At 44.1% G+C, this 19,840-nt stretch overlaps 1 protein-coding gene across 1 annotated transcript in view; it reads right to left on the bottom strand.

Moving 5' to 3' along the window:
* The window catches only part of LOC147710814 (histone-lysine N-methyltransferase PRDM16-like), a 101,392-nt gene extending 90,185 nt beyond the window's left edge, over positions 1-11,207 (bottom strand). Inside the window, exon 1 of the mRNA XM_086921557.1 lies at positions 10,957-11,207. Within this exon, the coding sequence (XP_086777683.1) occupies positions 10,957-11,058 (102 nt within the window). The 5' untranslated portion in view covers positions 11,059-11,207. The remainder of the gene's footprint in view (positions 1-10,956) is intronic.
* Positions 11,208-19,840: the final 8,633 nt, after the last annotated feature.

Below are 19,840 nucleotides of genomic sequence, written 5' to 3'. Positions count from 1 at the left end.
TTATTATTTTTGCTGAAGGATTACTTTTATTCTCTGGAGGTGGAATGAAAATTTCACACAATCAATTGAGGATTCCCATGTAGACCCGATGTCCATTTGGATCGAGTTATATGTTTAACAGCTACTGAATAAATGTGACTTAGTGGCTAAATTGACAGATGCACAATATGGACACATGAGAGTTCTGTCAATTTTAAGAATTGACAAAATTGTGTGATCCAGGGCTGCTCATTTTATCTCCCTCTCTGTTGAGACCACTATCTACCAAAAGCTGTCAGCCTTAGAATCGCACTAATCCCTAGCGTCAGGTAATACAGTGAAATTGAACATGGGCATTTACATGTTGTTATTGGGAGTTTTAGCAAGATACACAAGAAAATGGCGTCTGCAATAAAGAAAACTACAATAAAGATGAACTCATACTGATGAATTCTTTATGATGGAAATTCCAATTAAGATTACAAGAACACAAGTGTCTTCAACTAAAAGGTAGATGAACATACCCTAATAAAATTAGGTAAATCTCTGCCCTGCCAAATTTGGGCACAAAGCTGTAAACCTAAAGTAATAGCACAACAAATCCCCAACACGGCTGCAGTAACTAGAGAACTTTGGATTGACCTTTCTATAGGAAATTAAAAGGAGAAATCCATGGAAGGACACCGACTGGTATTGGGTAAATAACAACAAAAGAAAATATGAAAAAAGACTATACAGGGTGTGACCACGCAGTGTGTCAACTGGGACAGAAAGTAGGCGTGGGTATCAAAATAAAAGTGGCCCCATTGGCGAATCAGATAGCTAAACAAATTACCCACATTTGCAAATCTAGGCAGTTATCATCTTGTGAAAACACGCTGTATAGGTCTTTTGCAAGGTGTGAAGCTGCATGTCTTTATGCTTGCTGCAGGCAAGGTTTGTGGCGATATCAGGCAACTCAACAGTAAAACTGCTACACGAGTCAATAAAACAGACCCACAAACAGACAAAATAAGTGCCCACACCCTGAAATTTCAGACCAACTCTTCTGGCACTGCCAATTTTGTCCTCTAAGTTTGTCTGACCCCATTCAAATGCAGTGGAGATGAGAAAGAAAAGGGAAATTTTGCCCTAGATAAATAAGAAGCTAGAAGTGATTGATGACTGGAAAAATAAAAAGATGAAACAGTAAGGGATCACTGGAAGTATAAAGAGAAAGGATCTATGAAGGAGGTAGTGTTGAGAGCCGACTACTTCTGTGCAAATACAAATCTTACAGATATAGGATTGTGAAATATCATTGAGAGATGCAGTCATAATGAACATGTATTGCTGCAAGAGTAATTTACAAATTGAGAGTGAGATGTACGAGACTCGTATTAGAAGTAAGGGGAGAAACAACAGAGGGATTTAGAGCATATGAGAGTGATATAGGAGGAGGGTGAGTTAGCTTAGAGGCACTGGAGTTGAGAGTGAGTGGGATACAAAGGGAGTGATCGAGACCAAGGAGAGAGAAGTCCTGTGTAAGTGATATACAAAGGAGTAGAGAAAGTTTAGAGGGAATAGATAACGGTGAGTGCTATAAAAAGAACAAGAGTAGAGTGAATAGATAGCCGTTAGACTGATACACAATGAAGCAGAGCATATGTAGAGGAAATATGTGACTGTGAGAGTGATATGTGGTGATAGAGAACAAGTGTCAAGTGAATAGATTCAAAGAAAAATGGTTATGGTATACTATAGCCACACACTGTATAGTTCCTGGTGTAAGAATGATCCCTCCTGGGGACAACCGTATGTAACAACCCAAAAAGGGAACTTTGAAAAAGAGAAGAAGGAGCACTCAATTACAAACTCGTTCACAAAGAAGATGGATTCCGTTAACTCACATTGGTTTCAGTGCCCACAACAGGTCAGTATTCTGACTATTAATACATATCAAATAAACATATCCCAAGGCATCACAAACCATGTGTATTCTCTATATTCTTTCTTTTATTTCTCATTTCCACAAAAATGACGAGCATGGACACAACCAACGCGTTTCGTCCTTTAACATAGGGATTTCTTCTTCAGGGCATACATTTTGAAGGCACTACAAAAGTCCATTAGTCAGAAATTAAACAGAGTCCTTAGTAGCATTCACTGCAAAATACCCAAAATGTATTTTATGTATGCGGCCAAAACTAGAGAACATTCGGCACACCAGATTCCAATAATCTCCAAAGGCATTCAAAGTAATATATTTCTGGAATAAGTCAAATGCACACACACATCTCTTAAGGTCGTCTCCATATCTTTCAACCCGATGGACGCAAGTGTCAGAACGCGTGTATCTGAAAGAGCGAGTGAATAGACAATTGTCAGAGTGCTATATAGGGAAGAAGAGCGTGTGTAGAGGAAATACTTAACTGCGAGAGTGATATGCAGTAAGGGTGAGCAGGTGTAGAGTGAATAGATAAAAAGTGAGAGGGAGCTCAGTTTAGGAGAGCAGGTGTAGAGTGAATAGATAACTGTGAGAGTGATAAACAATGAAGGAGGGCAAGTGTAGAGTGAATAGGTACCTGTGTTAATAATACGCTGTGAATGAGAGCATGCATAGAGTGAATATATAACTGTGAGAGTGAAACCCAATGAAGGGGAGGAAGTGAAGAATGAATATATAACTGTGAGAGAGAGCCAATGATGGAGAGGAAGTGTAGAGTGAATAATGAACTGTGCGAGTGAAAAGCATTAAGGGTGAACAAGTGTAGAGTGAATAGATAAAAAGTGAGAGGGTGCTCAGTTTAGGAGAGCAGATGTACAGTAAATGGATAACTGTGACAGTGATTTACAATTAAGCCGGGCAAGTGTAGAGTAAATAGGTATCTGTGAGAGTGATATACAGTGAATGGGAGTAAGCATAGAGGCAATAGAAACCTGTGAGGGTGATATGCGAAGAAAGAGAACACCTTTAGAGTGAATACTTAACTCTGAGAGTCATACACAATGAAGAAGAGCAAGTGTAGAGTGAATAGATAGTTGTGAGAGTGACATACTGTGAATGGGAGCAAGAATAGAGGTAATAGAACCCTGTGAGTGTGTTATACAAAGAAAGAGAACACCTTTAGAGTGAATACTTAACTCTGAGAGTCATACACAATGAAGGAGAGCAAGTGTAGAGTGAATAGATAGTTGTGAGAGTGACATACCGTGAATGGGAGCAAGAATAGAGGTAAAAGAATCCTGTGAGTGTGTTATACAAAGAAAGAGAACACTTTTAGGGTGAATGCTTAACTGTGAGAGTGATACACAATGAAGGAGAGCAAGTGTAGAGTGAATAATTAAAAGATGAGAGTGCTTTACAATGGAAGAGATCAATCACAGGGGCAGGGATACATGTGAGGGTGATATACAAAGCAGATGGGGTAAACTATAAAGGAAATGGGAGCCTGTGAGTGATATATACAGTAAAGGTATGCGAGTAAAGTGGTACTGATACCATTGAGAGAGATATACTAAGAATGGGAGCAAGCGTGGGGGGTTGGAGGCATGTAATAGGCATCTACTAAGATGGGGGGCTAGCAAAGAGGCACTGAAGGTGTCTGAGAGTGAAGTGCTAAGTAGATGAGAAAGTGCAAGAGATAGATGTGTGAGTGATTCAAGTAAGAAGGATTGGAGAACTTTGAGGGCGATATGACAGAAGGTTGTACAAAGCAGGGAGGGAGAGCACACACAGACTGAAGTCCTGTGAGAGTGGGGTACAGGGAAGGGGTGCAAGCACTGAAGCATTGGGGTCCTGTATGCAAAGAAGGACATCAAGCAGAGAGGCCTGAGAGTGAAACACAAAGGAGACGAGTGAGCGTAAAGGGGTTCAAGGCCTCTAGACATTGTATACACAAATGAGGAGAGAACACGTGTCACGGTGATATATAAATGAGGAAATAAACCATAGAGGGGTCAGAGTCCTGTGAGCATAGTATGTGAAGGACGAATAAGCCGCAGAGGGCCTGGAGTCCAGCATGGAAGAAACATCTAAAGCATTGAGGGCGTTGGACGTGTGAGAGGGGTATGGAATGGAAAGGGGAAAGCGAAGACGGACTGGAGACTTGTGAACAGAGCAAGTGCAGAGGGATTAACCTCCTGTGACAAAGAAATACATAAAGGCGAGAAACCATAGAGGCCTATGAGGGACCTACATGGGAGGGAGCGAGAAAAAGAGGGATTGAACTTCTGTGAGCATGATATAGAAATTACAGAGCAAGCGCAGAGGGATTACAGTAATGTGACAAAGAAATAGATAAAGGTGAGACAGCATAGAGGCCTATGAGGGATATACATGGAAGGGAGCGAGATGAGGGGGATTGGAGTTATGCGAGCATGATATAGAAATTACAGAACAAGTAGAAACGGTATACTGTCAGGTGACAAAGAAATAGATAAAGGTGAGATGCATAGAGGTCAATGAGTGATATACGTGGAGAGGGAGACAGAAAAGAGGGACTAAAGTACGGTAAGTACGATATAACAAGGATGCAATTGTAGGGGGTTGCAGCCCTGTGACAAAGAAATACATAAAGGGGACAGATTAGAGGGATAAACATGGGAAGGGAGCTAGAAAAGACCTACTGAAGTCCTGCTAAGATGCAATATTTAAAGAAAAAAAAACCTAGAGGTATCAGAGACCTGTGAGAGGGCTCGATAAAGGAGGGAGAAAGGAAACATGGACAATACTAAAGTGAGAAAGCATGGAAGGTGGAGAGAGCTGTGAGGGTGACATCTAAAGGAGGGAGCAATGAAGCATGGACTGGAGTCCTACAAATATGTACTCATAAAGTGAGAAAGCATAGAGGGAGAGGAGAGCCATGATGATGATATACAAAGGAGGGAGAAAGGAAACGTGGACTTGAGTCCTTCAAGAGTGCAATTTTAAAGTAAGAACACATAAAGAGAGCAGAGAGCTGTGAGAGGGATATATACAGGAGGGAACCAGGAAACATGGACCAGAGTCCTGCAAAGGTGCAAATCTAAGGTGAGAAGTATAAAGGAATCAGAGACCTGTGAGAATGATATATAAAGGGAGAGCAAGGAAACATGGACTGGAGTCAAGAGTGCAATACTAAAGTAAGTAAGCATAAAGGGAGCAGAGAGCTGTGAGGGTGATAAATAAAGGAGGGAGACATTAAACATGGACTACAGTCCTTCAAAGGTGCAATTTTAAAGTAAGAACACATAAAGAGAGCAGAGAGCTGTGAGGGTGATAAACTAAAGAGGAAAACAGGTGTAGAGGAATTGCAATATTCCCAGAGTGAAATCTTTAAATACTTATTTCATACTTTTCTAGAAAGCAAGGTCTACTGGTGAATAAAGTGAAGTGATAAAATACCGAAATGAGAGAGTCGAATGCAATTAAATATAAATGTGTATTTACATAGATCGGTTATTCCCTACTTGAATTTAAAAAAAAGCCTTTCAGTCTACAGAAAGCTATAATTACATCATCACTGTGTGTCCTACACTTATGGGAGGACTGCCCCCTTATCAACCTATTGCACTTTGTTTCACAGAGTGAGGATCTGATCACTTGCCTTGCTTGAACATGGCTACTGGGGAAATTTAGGCCAATGAGTATGTTAGTGTGTGTGTGTGTTTATGTGTGTAAACAGATAGACAGACAGACAGGCTGAAGGCAGGCAGACAGATAGATAGATAGATAGATAGCTAGATAGCTAGATAGATAGATAGATAGATAGATAGATAGATAGATAGATAGATAGATAGATAGATAGATAGATAGATAGATAGATAGATAGATAGATAGATAGATAGATAGATAGATAGATACGTGTGAGACCCCATATATGGTTCTTGCATATAACACCAAATATAAAGTGAAAGACTGTGTAAAATGCCCATACTAATGGCGAAGGCAGGCGTACCAAGGCCAACGGAGCACAACCATTACGACACAAGTATGTTCCCAAAGGCAAGGGTGTGGAATTTTGACTATCACGTTGTCGTACATGCAACAATGTTTGACAATGAAGTGTACAACGTCAGCCCATGGGTTGAGTACAGTAAAAAGACTGGAAAATAATGACACACAATTGTTATTTATTGCTAGAGGGAGCTGAGGGTCATAAACAGGCCGCTCATGTTTTTGTGTTGATCACAACGTAACCGCTTTGTACGGGTCTGGATATTCACAGTGGATGCATATGAGATATCTGAATATTGGGATGTCTTGAAATATCTATGTGGTTGCTGTGACATAACTGAACCCCACCAGGCCAATGGGCACATTGTAAATGTCAGTGGAGCATCGAAAGGGAGTTATTGTATCGTGTAATTCATTTTATCTGCCACTGATATGTTGAATGGTATGTGTAATCTGAAATAAAATAATGTGCAGTTCTAAAGCTGTTGGCTTTTCAATTCTTTAAATCCGAAATTCATGAAAGGGTGCAATTTCTATGTTTTGAAGAATATAATTTTGTATAGATGAATAAACGGACAGAAATGTAGATAGATAGATATAGATAGATAGATAGATAGATAGATAGATAGATAGATAGATAGATAGATAGATAGATAGATAGATAGATAGATAGATATGTAAAAGAAAGCTATTTATATTGTCACAGAGGTGTAATGATTGCATTTTTGAAAGTATTTGAGGCTGTTAATTCAATTAAAACCTCAAAAGAAAGTTAAATATTACATGTTATATTTTGAGGCTTCTCGCTGGATTACAAAATCCGTAATTTTCCGGAATTACGTCACTTCCATGAATTACGAGAATTGAAAACAGTGCTGCTTGTAAACTGACACCAAAGACAGACTTCGAGTGTGTAGACACATGCATCAGCCAAACACATAATTTTGATTTCACTACCCTTATATTGTTTGTTGCTTGGGACACATTGCTTGTGCTCCAGGAAAACAAAACGCTCTCTTCAGACTGGTGCGCCTGGCCAGAGTCCACTCGGCCTTTTAGCACTATGCAGCAGCGCACCGACTTCACAGCACACTCGTGTTTATTTTTAGGAGACGGGTTTGTGGAGGCACTTTTAAGCCCCCCTTCCAGTCGCTCCGACCACCACACTCGAGGCGACACAGTTCCCCGGACACACAAGTGTGAAAAGCGCCCACTCACTGGGAGGGCCCTGCACACTTTGGCGCTACACCCCCACAAAACATTAAGATTTAATTACACATTTTATTGCGCACTGACAATTATTTTCAGGTAATGAGAGAACAGGCAGGTACTTAGACGTTCAGCCCTAATGAAAGAAAACATGCTAATCGCCATAATGTTGAGTTTACCTTTTAAGAGATGCTGATGAACGCGATAAATAAATCTATATATTTACTTTTTTTTCTGTTTCCTGACTCGTCTTGCCAGAGCATTTTTAAATTCACGGTCGCGCTTTTGTACATCATGCACTGCTTTGAAGGAGATAGTGGAAAATGAAATTGCAGTGTTTTTCTTTTATTTCACATATGTTGCATTCCGACTGTACAGCCGTGGCGCACTTATTTAAGTCGGCTTTTTCCCATTTTCGAACTTGACCTGTACATATGGGTACATTTTATTGATGCCCAGACGCCATGACCTCTTTTTTTTTATTTTTTTTTAACATATTTTAAATATAGCGGTGTCATCAGCTAGGGGTGTCACTGCGCTATACAGCATCATAAGGCACACAAGTCACCAGATGTAATTGTCGTATAGCCACATTCAGGGTTGTCGCTCTGGGTGCTTCGGGATGGCCTACCACCTCCGATCTAACCATTCTGTAAATCTAGGCATTTGAGCTCCATAGGACAGCTTCAAACAATAAATAGAATTCTTTAAAAAAATTAAATAAAGCGCTGTTACGCACTCGCGGTTTCACGGCGCTTTGCACCATGCTAGGGGGGCAGTCCCAACAAGCCACAGAGCGCGTGTTCCAAGAAGCCCTACATGTAAACGGGGAAGGGTTTTTCCTCTAGCTGTGCTGCGAGTCAGAGCGACGCGGATTTTCACCTACAAAGCTCTTAACAAATGCCCCGTATTTCATGTATTGATTTAGCTATCCCCAGTTCGACACAACACACAGGGGGGGGGGGCTGCGTTTTTCAGAGGTGTGTTTGGGGAGGCAGAGGTGGGCGCGAGGGGGAAACATCCAACCGTATTGTAGTACCGGGACAGTTAACTATAAGATTCACTGCCGTTATTTTTTTAAGTATGTTGTCGTGGGGGCGCACTGTGAAGGGCATGCTGGAATAGCACGTGTATTACAGTGTGTTAACATTGTGCTAACAATGTGTGCAGTTCTTTACAATGTCCGGCAAAATATCACAATGTTCTTACTTTCCGTGGAATAATAAATGTGCGTGGGAGCTGTCTGAAAGCACTGACAGTTTTGTGGCATTTGATAAAACATTTTAGGTGGAAAAAGCAGTGCCTACTCATTTGCATTTAACTTTTCCTGTAAAGAGGTCCTTGTATTTGGGGGGAACTTAGAAGAGCGGTGCTTGGACTAGCAGCGACTGTTTCCTGCTAGAAAGCGCCCTGTGCTTCAGGCAACAAAGATCTTCAGATCGCTGCCTCCCATCTAAACAAGGCACGCTCAGCCTTTCATCCCTAAGAGGTCGATGAAACGCGTGCCGAGTTCAAGCGCCGATAGACCATTTATGCTCTGGTGGGCGCTATAAACACGGTCACTCTTTGATTTAAACAATGCTACTTCCCTGCCAGAATGTATGGGGTACGTTTGGGAAGGAGGTTGGGGGTACACACGCAGGGCTACATATCAACAGGGCCACCCACGGGGCACCCTTGTAACGCCGGACTCGCTGCATATGAACTGTCGCCCGCCGGTGTAACGACTAGACGCCAAGGGTTCAAACCGCACTGCTGATCAGCCGTGCACCAACATGGTTTGTGTTAAGCTTAATTTAGTAATTGCACAATTACTTGTCAGGAGGCAGACTGCTCCGAGCCCAACGCCAACCTACCCCCCCCCCCCCCCCCCCACCCTCCCCCAATAATGCACGACTGTTTGTAACGAATATATTGTAAAGGTCCGGTCTCGCTTGACACTGAAAGAGTATAGCCAGTGCCATAAAGTCTGCCTTCGGAATGTTTTTTTTTTTTTGCACCAGACCAACATTGCAGCGGGTATCTGGGCGGTTTATAAAAATCCTACACGGATTGTACACCAGGGAAAGGTCACCCTGGAATCCCAGAGCTGATCCTGCAACGCATGATGGCAGCGAGAACGCAGCGCCTCGCGGCCCTGTGCTGGGCAGTAGCGCCTTCCCGACGTCCATCGTCTATTGATCGGCCTGAACTGCAGCAGCCTCCGCCGGGGGAGCTGGGGATCCGCTCCCTGCCAGGGAGGTCACACCAGGTCTGGCCTCCTCGAGCCAAGCACTGCGCCGAGGCCGGCGTTACTTCACTCGGGTGCCCGCTTGGAAGAGGCTGCACCGCCGCGGCCGGACGGACGGATGAACCAGGGCAGTCTCCTCGAGTCAGGGCGAGCTAGCGTCGAGGGTCACCGGCGAGGCAGCGATCACCGCAGACGGACTGACAGCGCAACTGTGGCTTGGTGTTCCGAGTACCACAAGGCAACATAAAGCCTGGTGTTACAAAGCCGGCCTCACGCACGGCCCAGGAGTTATTGTAATCAAATATTACGTGTTAAAGTAGGATGTAATATAACTGGATGTACATGTGTAGAAGTATATGTGTATATGCACACGTTAGCGCCTGCGTAAGTGCTTTGTAAAGTGCGCTTCGTGTCCTCAACACTCTCTCATTCTGTTTCTTTCTATATTCATGTGTGTGTATGTATAGGAGTGACATTATCCGCGTTCTCCTTGTGTTATTACTGGTAATAATTTCACTATTCTTAGGTTGTTATAATTAAAATCCTCACTGAGCTACTTCCGTCTACATCAGATGCCTCTGGGAAAAAAAGTAAAAATAATTAACATGTATTATGCATCTGCTGATATGTTTATTTAGGTTCAAGGTTACGAAAGTGCCTACTGTCAATGAGGGCGACCTACACATTCATCCCTGGCTTCCCCGCATCACCAAACTTTGTGATCCTGGGCGAAACATTTTGCGTCCCAATATTTCAATGAATGTGTCTGGCTCACTTTCGAGGCTCTATAAAGGAATCTAGATATTTAGAGCACCTTGAAGTCCAAAGGGGTCCAACAGACACATGAAATAGTTAAAATGCATTCCACACTGTTGGGCCAGACACAAAGTAGCACGTGCCTACGAGCGCACACTTCGCATGTTTCCGGAAGCAAGAACTTTTATTTAGCGCCGTGTCTTTTAACTATTTTTTTTGTTATCGCACTTTACAAAACAGAGCAATGCCTCGTACAACTAGCAGCAACGCCGGCGCTGGCCGTCCATGACCCCATCAAACGCAATTGCCCTTAGTCGTGCACGTGCTATGTCGCATTTTGCGCTTTGTTTTGAGAAATTGGTAGACTGCTAGGGACATGCTGAACGTTTCCTGCGCGTGAACGGGACGCGGAGTTGCCGCGATACATTCAAGTTCATTAATTCGGTTTAGACTCAGTACATGTGCAAGCTCTCGGTCCCACACGATGTGTGCGCGGCCGGATCAGCACAAAGGCTATCTGTTGCACAGAGTTCCAAGTTCAGCCACTAGAGGGCAGCCTTGGACAAGCGAACGGGAGCCTTCAATGGTGCGGCGAACCTGAGGCTTCCGATGAAGCATAAAACTCTCTCCCACCAACAGTCTTCAAAGAACAACGCGCACACTAACTGATTGTATAAAGTTAAGTTGCACAAAATACATCTCAAGCACGCCGGGCTCGACGGACGGATTCCACACACAGATTAAGTCCCTTATCGTAAACTGGCTAGAAAGCAGAAATCAACCGGCGGCAATGAAATAATAGGGCAGCGGAACATGCATTAGGGGGAATACGGGAGGATATTAATAATGATTTAAAAAGTATAACCTTTTTCCTTTGTGTGAGGCGCACCAGCTCGGAAATTTGAGACAAGTCCACGGCTTCCCAGCTGGCTGTGGCGGGTTCTGTGGAGTTGACGGCAAACACCATCCTTCCCGGATTGCGCGGCCGGCCGTGTGTGGTGCGCTGCCGGCGGCGAGTGTGCGGGCTCCGGGCCTGCCTGCGCTGATGCCACACGCACTGTCCTGCTAGCGCCGCATCCTCCCCTCTCGGCACATCCCCGGCGAGGTGGGGCCGCTGCACTCACTGGATGCTCTGCTCTCTGAGTGGCCCTCGGAGAATCCCGGCGCAGACACTCCCCCTAATCTCATCCGTGAGCTCCGATCTCTCCCCCCGGAGACCCCTCCCTGCATTCTGTGTCTGTCAGAGGCCGCCCCGACCCTGCCTGCTGCCATTCAGGAGGAAAAGGGAAGTTTGTTTGTTCGCACAATCTGCTCTCCAAGTTTTCAGCTGTCTCGCTGCCTCCTGTACTGCGTGTTTATTTTACAAATCGTTAAGAGTGCCCGGTCGTTAAAGCGCGCACTTAGCCTCCAAGCTGGAAACCTTACACAAAATACGCGTTAGAAGCACTAAAAACATTTTAGATTTTTTGTATCCATAACCGATCACCCAAGTTGCACGCTGTTACACCAGAAGAGCGGACCTGTCCGGCCATGGACACTCATTTTCTGCCCAGACGGTATATTTGTAGGTAAGATGAACCCGGCCCCGTTCGTGCCACATGCGCATTTTAAAGATTCCGAAACGCACTGAGGCGATTAAGCTCGCGTATTATGTTACGCAATTAAGTATTTGTTTTGCGCAGCTTTCGCCAATTTCTTGGCCTTTTGGCGTACACCACACCACGAACACGCATACATCTTTTCAGCGTATGCGCATTTGCAGAAGATTGCCATGACAAGGTACACAGTGACGTGGATCATAAAGGCTCCTCTAAGTGACAAGTCTGACACGGTCTGCGTGGTAAGGAGTGCGTATAGCTTTGTGAAATCTCCTTTACCTCTCCCATAGTGAATACCCAGTACGACCGGGCTCTCAAATCTCACACAAACATGTTGAGTGGGAGTATATCATAACGTAACGTAAAGTAACAAAGTAAAGTAACGTAACATAGGATAGCATAACGTAGAATGCCTTAAAGTAACATAGCAAAGTTACATAACATAGCAACGTGACGTAACATAACACAACGTAACGTAAAGTAATATAACGTAGGATAGCATAACTTAATGTGTCATAACATAGCATAGCAACATAACATAACATGGTATAACGTAATGTAGCGTAGCAATAAAAGATAGGACAGCATAACACATCGTGTCCTAGTGTAACATACGGTGACATAACATAACAATGTGTTTGTTTGTGTGTGTGGCTAGAGACTGGGAAAGAAGCTCGCAGACATATCTTAAATTCTGCAGTGCCCTGTGTAAGAGAACTAACCAGGCTTTTGTGTTTGCATTATATCTTTTTAAGATTGTAGTTTATACTCGAGTGTCCGTACTATTTTCTGAACGTCACATATTTATTTTTCCACTTATTTATTTCTCCGCGCTCATCGACTTTTCTCTCATGTCGCATCTTCACCTGCCGGGGAGATTTATGCCTGTGACACGTTTACGCACTTTACGAACCCTGTTATCGCCGAGCCGTTTTTTCCCATTACGCACAGGAGTCAGGATGTTTGCTTTGCAATAAAATGAAATGCAAGAATTTGCCATTTCGGTGCGCAGGTGCCAATACTTGGCGACTTCTGGCTTCATTGACGCGTTTTTTAAAAAGTTGTTTTACTTCGTGTACTTACTGTACAGAGTCAGAGGGGCCGGGGAATAAACCAGCCACCTCTGCCCGAGGCGCTACAGCCCATGAAAGGGGGCGGGCTAGGCGAGGTCTAACAGCACGCCTTCGGGGAAGGGGGGAGGGCGGGGGCTCCAGAGGTGACCAGCATTCCCAGCCCACAGAAGCCGACCCCTGGTCCTCCCCGGGTGAACCTGCAATGAGTTATTGCCGAATCGCCATTAAAATCTCTGTGCTTGCGCCGGGGAAATGTTTCCGGACACGTTTTACCATAAAAAGATAAGTTACGCTGAAAAGCCAATACGATTCGGGAAAACAATAATTGTAATCAATATTTATTATATATTTCTGCCTGGCTGCTTTCTCGCTGAGTGGAGCATAACTAGTTTTTCCGCAGAAAATTTTATTTTTCTTTAGAGACAGTCAAGCTGAACTGTTCTAGTCTGTGTGCTGCCCTCCATCCTTCCCAGAAACCACCACCTTCCGTTGTTTTCTACACAGGTACACTACGACATGCCGTGGGCCCCTAAGTCACATCAGCAGTATCACGGCGTGTGCTTGGGGAGCAAGGATGGAGAGGGTGGGATGGGGGGGGGGGGAGGGAGGGTATGGGTTTCGCCCCTGTTCCCCTCTTACTCTCCAGCAACCCTATGAATTAGCAAGCGGTCTGGCCAGCACGCGTTTCTCAGTTTTTCTTCCCCGTCTCTAAAATCGTGTTTCAAGTGTACCGTGCGTTCTTGTACACTTGGGCAAAGGATGCGGCATAACGACCGGAGCTGCAGAGTTCGGAACCAGGTTCGAGTCTCGGCGTTTGCTCAACATCCTGTGATTCTGGGCTAATCGCCTAATCTCCCTGTAAAAATGAATGTGCCCTTGTGTAATGTAACTGGTGCTCATGTAAAGCGCTCTGATAACTTAGGGTAGAGTTCGGGCTTTATAATGAGCATATTTCTGGACACACTTGGAGTGAATCATAACATCATTTTACTATACATTTTTATCCTGCCTATTTCAACAGAGCACACTAACGCAGCTCAGTACCGAGACTGTCTTGTACACAAGTTTTTCTCCATTCAAATGTCATTGTCAGACATCACGACATGTTCATTGTGCATCTTCCGTGCTCGATGTACCTGATCTGCAAGAGGCTTTTCACCTGGGGTGGGCACGCGATTGCACAACAGGGTATTCTCTTGTGACCAGAGAGCATGATCTGCTAGGTGCACGTCGACGTGGGTGCACAGGTGATTGCGACACAGGATAATCTCTCGTGCCCAGAGAGCATGAGCTGCTAGGTGCACGTCGACGTGCGTGCACAGGTGATTGCTACACAGGATAATCACTCGTGCCCAGTGAGCATGAGCTGCTAGGTGCACGTCGACGTGCGTGCACAGGTGATTGCTACACAGGATAATCTCTCGTGCCCAGTGAACATGAGCTGCTAGGTGCACGTCGACGTGCGTGCACAGCTGATTACACCACATAGTATTCTATTGTGCAAAGTACTCACCAACGTGGTGCACAGGTTAATGCACCCCAAGGTACTCCTTCGTGCCCTGGATGCGTGATCTGCAAGGTGCACTAAGCGGCAGCGCGCTTCACTTCTTAGTGTGCACAGGCGATCAGATCACATTGTATTCCGTCGTGCACGTTGTTCATGATGCACAATGCATATGCAGTGTGCGTTCAAGTCATAACCCACAGGGTATTCCCTCGTGCCCTGGGAGCATGGTGTGCAAAGTGCACTTCACCATGCGTACACAAGTCATCATATCATTACATCAAAGATTACTCCCTCGTGTCAGTGGTGTAACATACATGTGCAAGGTGTACTTCAACGTGTGAGCACAAATAATTGTATAACAGTATATTCCCTCGTGCCCGGTTCATAATCAGGTTTAAATTGGCTTGTCAGGTCTGTGGACTACGGTGCCACTGCACCTGCTGCACCAACGTAAGTTACACCGTTGACCGCAGGGTATTTATTCCCTCGTGCCTCACACTGCACGTGCGGCAGCGTGCATTGCACCGTTCCTTTAGAGGTCATTATTACATCACAAGATTTCCCCTCGTGCTCTGAGTGCAAGGTGCACGTCACCAGGCCTCCTTATTACGTCACATGATATCCCCCCCCCACCCCCCGCCCCCCTGCCAGCCTGCCTGATCGGCTAGGTACACGTCATCACCGTGAGGGCACAAACCATTACATCACAGGGTATTCCCTCGTGCCCGGGGTGCAGGATGTGCGATGCGCGCACCACGTGTGCCCACAAGACGTCACATCACAGGGTATTCCTCCAGTGCCAGACCTGAGAGGGGCACGTCGTCGTGCGTGCCTAAGTCATTATTACGTCACATGATATCCCCTCGCGCCAGGAGTGCACGGTCTGCGTGGGGCACGTCATTGACTGTGCGTCCCCAGGTGATGACGTCACAGGCTTGTCTGCCGTGCACGACAGCCGAGCGTTACTTGCAGGGTGCGCGTCTCAGTGTGAGCGCGAGCCGCCGCATGGCAGGGTATTCCCTAATTATTACATGATAAATGACCTTTTGAAAGAATCCGGAGTCCTCTCCCTTTCACCTGCAGCAAATGGTTCATTTGTCATGTGCTCAAGCAGGACAAGACCGGGGAGGCTCCAGTGAGCCCGTGCTTGAAAAGCTGGGCCATCCAGCCTGTTTGCTGAGCTCCTTTTACTAACGCGCGAGAGAGGGCAGTGCTTGTGTCAGGATGGGCCATGTCATCTTCATAAAACATTCATCATCTTTCACCTAATAAAGGAAAACTCGTGCCACGCATTTCATGTAATTGCCCATTCAGATGCTAATGGTTGCTGTGTATTTAGCCAACACAAAAGCTGTGTCCTCCAGCACTAGATAAAACAGACAGCTCTGTTTCTGTCGCTGGCCTGTATTTGCATTGTAATAATTACACAGGCAGACAGACAGTTGTGAGGCACAATGTTCACCAAGTAGTAATTTAGCAATAAGGCTACATGTGAATTAGAACTGATTGAGCGGCCTCTTGTGTGGCCTGTTGCTGGAGGCCCTGACAGGCTCCACCACTCTCTTACAGGGTTAACCTCAAACTGGCATTTTGTTTGGCCTACATCATTTACCCAATAGTTATAAAAGGGGTATTTTTGACTTTGAGCTTTATCCTGTTTTTATTAGCTGCTAACCAAAGTATCTGTGATATTGTTAAGTTAAAACAATTTACATAACATGACGGAAAGGGTTAAACTTTAATTGAAGTTTACACTGTTGGTAATTCTGACCCCGCCTTTCATCCTCCCATGGTCAATAGACTTAGCAGGATTGAGTTCAGAAATAATTAAAACTTTTATTTGAGTGGAAAGAGATAATGCTCCATGTAGCATGTGCCATCTAAGGAACAGTAATAATAATAATGATAAAAACAACATTAATGATAAAAATAGCAATAATAATACTACCACTACTGAGAATAATAATTGCATTGCCAATGATGATTATTATTATTGTATCAAAAAAAGAACTCTTGAGGTGCTAAATTAGGATTGTTATTTTTTTAAATAGTTTTTAGAGTATTATTAGTAAACAATTCATCAGGGATAACATAAAATAATATAATTAAAACGTTATTGTTAATGCTTTTCATTTGAAAGAGTGGGGTAAGTATTGCAAGAGACCACACCCAGGGTTGAGGAGGGTTGGAGCTACTCATAGCTATGCGCCTGATTTAGATCTCGGTGGACGGGTTACTCCGTCACAACAGTGACACATATCCCGTCTGACACAATATAACTCCAACAGCATATAATGGAGTTTATATTTTGGCAGATTTGATATCTGTCACCTTTGTGACAGCTTAACCCGTCTGCCAAGAACTAAATCAAGCCCAATACATTTTGTGCGTGAAGAATTGTGTGATTTACTCCATATAGAGTAAGAAACCCAAAATGTTACATGTTATCATTGAAACATGTAGCTATTGTGGCTTTGAAGAGATTTGTCAGTATAAGTAAGCAACATGTTTCGCCTCTTTTCTTCGACTGTCTTCTAGCCTGCATCAGGGTATCAACATTATAGTTTAACCTTTTAAGAAATGTTGTGATACAAAAATGGTGTGAATCTTCCTCCATTCAGATTTTATATAATGACTTCTTCAAATAGACTCAGTTTCTGCTGTTGGTCTTTTTTTTTTTTACTGAATTTCAATTACATTTAAAACAACAGTAACGTCTGTGACATTACTTTCATTTTCATTCAGTTTACAATCCAGCCTCAAAATTAGGTTTAGTTAGATTACAATACTGGTATCTCCATTCCTGATCACAATGTAACTACAAACTAAGGAGTACTTTCTTAATAAGAAAACAAAATGGCCCATGATTGTCATGTGACTGTCCTGTAAATATAAATGAATATTATAACTGTGCATAACTGCTGTTAAACTCACTGGTAACTGTACTTTACTCTATTTTACCATCTTCAAGATGTAGCCATCAGCGATGCACTATCTCTATTCCGCAGACAATCTTACATATGCATATAAAGCCAGTTTGCCCCCACCTTAAAAATAAAATGTTAATGAAAGGGGTTTTAAACCTTTTTAATTATCGATTCATTTTAATCCCCTGGACCAACCCCCAGGACTCTGACGAGTCTTGGGGCGGGTCCACGGAAGACATTGCTGGTGGGGGAGGGGTAATGCACTCCCTTCACTGCACATGAGGGTTTGGCCGGCTGTCTCAGGCTGGCCAAACCCTGATGTGCAGTGAGCTCTCACCAGCCCAGCTGTGTTGCTGGGGCATGAGCGAGCAGGTACAGGCTCCCAGACTGCCTGGGAGTGCAAGTTGCCAGCAATCAGGCCAATCCTGATGTTGCTTTCATGCAGCGTTATGATTGGCCGCAGCGCAGTCTGGGAGCCTGTGCTCAGATGTAGGAAGAGTGCGATGAAGTGGCCGATGGCGGTGTTGGCGCTGTTCAGGTAAGTTTGTCTTCTAGCACTTCTTGCCTGACCACTGAATTAAAGGCAGATGGGGTGGAACTTCTACTGGCTCTCCTTGGTGGATATTTTATTGCTTGGGGCTGGGCCACCATGTCTATGTTGTATCAGCAGGTGGTAATTGCAAGCAGATTCTGTCCATGGTGGCCAGGCATGAGGGATGCCAAGTGGTCGCAGTCAATCCTGCAGCTTTATCTGACAGACACACTTGCTTCCCTGCCTGTTAGTTTGGGAATTAATAGGATTCATCCATACAGGTGCAAAGAGGAAACAGAATTTGTAAGCTGTAGAGGCTAACAGAGTCATTGATAATATTCATCACCGTGGCGTGCACCAAGGGCCACCTTTTTGCAGGCCTTAGTGAATTTCTTAGCAAGCCAATGGTGGGGAGAATTCTAAGAAGTCACCAAGTTACATGAATAAGTGTGATCCTTAGCCAGAGAGCGAGGAGGAATCCTACAGATTCCTCACCCTTATAATACATACTCAAAAGATCATGTGGAAACCAAGGATTTTGCCATGAGTATGGGAAAGTTCGTAATGGGACTCATACAGTTACCAATATCCACGGAACCTGGGAATTCACTGGAATGCCGATATCTGAACTGCAATAAGTTTACAAAACATTGACGGATATCTGCACTGCAGCACATAAACAACAGAGCTGCAGGAGTCCTAGGGCTTCACGTGGCATGCAAGGAGCTAGCAGCAGGGATCTGCTCATGGTATCACTGGGATAGTAAACACAACAAGATGATGGACGGAGTGCTGAAACTTTTCAACCACTCACACCTAGTTAAGAGATCTGGGTTTAATCCATCGTTCTTTTGCTCACCACGCCACCCCAGTTTGGACCCAGCCAATGCAAATCAGTACTGACCATGCTCCTCATGGGAACAGTCCAGCCCGAACTGCAATGGCAGGTCCTCCCTGGACTGGAAACAAGCATCTTTGGACCTCAGGAACTTCGGGGTATCACCCCTCATCAGCCAGGATAGCTCGAATCCAGTGTCATAGTGAGCAAGGGGCCCATGTCTGGGCATACCCTTGGACATTTAGGGCGAACACAGCAAACACCACAACTGTTTATAGGATAGTGCCTTGCCACAATTGGTTCTTATTGGTGCTGGCAGAACATGGCATCCGCTTGGGGGTAACTCTGCAGTATTAATGTCCACCACTGCCCCATCACTGTGTGGTTCTCTTCTAAATTAGGAGGTGATGCAATTGTATTCCATGGCATTAAGTGACCTTGCAAATTTGGTTGGCACTTTCCATGTACTGCAACATTTCTTGAATTATATTGTGAAGTATGTAACAAAAACTCAAAGTAATTATCAGTGCTGTGGCCAAGCACATATTTTTTTTACTATGGCTGAAACAACAAACTTAAGAAAAATTATTTTCAAAACGCTGAATATTTTCCAAATTTTGATAGCAATGGGCTGAAAAAGTGCTAGCTCATCTAATCTGAAAAGTTTGAAAGATTATTTATACAAATTAGAGGCATTCATTTATTATAGCTTCTTCTTAAATTAGGGATGTGTGTGCCAAAAATGGAAAATTAGCAAAATTAAGGGTTTTCGAATATCAAATATTATTATATAATTCAGGTCTAATTCCGATATATGACGAAATTACAGGGGCTCTTTAGCTGGTGAGAAGTACACGTCAGATTTCTTTCTCAGTATACTCCACAGCACACTGAAACTGTAATTGCTCAACAAAAGTACTACGAGGAATAGTCATTGATAGGAAAAAGTAATGAAGTTGATATCGGGTACATATTAACAAGAGGTGGTTATGATAATGGCCAAACCTGCCATTACCGAATGAGCATGAACCGCTGTAGGTGTTCTCCAAAAGGGAAACATGATACAGATCGTTAAAATAAGGATAGTATATGAATACTATCTAATAAAACAAAGAGCTGTCAGGAATATAGACACATTTGACCATGGTGCTCCTGTGTTGCTTTCCCACGAGTTTCTTAACAACGCGGGTGGAACAACAAATGGGTTGGGGAGAGGATGTAGCCTGGTGGCTAGAGCTGTTGACCTCGAAGCTGGGGAACTGGGTTTGATTCTC

This window comes from Lissotriton vulgaris, chromosome 5 (assembly GCF_964263255.1).
Source record: "Lissotriton vulgaris chromosome 5, aLisVul1.2, whole genome shotgun sequence".
Taxonomy (NCBI): Eukaryota; Metazoa; Chordata; class Amphibia; order Caudata; family Salamandridae; genus Lissotriton; species Lissotriton vulgaris.
The sequence above is the reverse complement of the archived record's forward strand: the minus strand, read 5'-3'. Positions and strand labels throughout refer to the sequence as shown.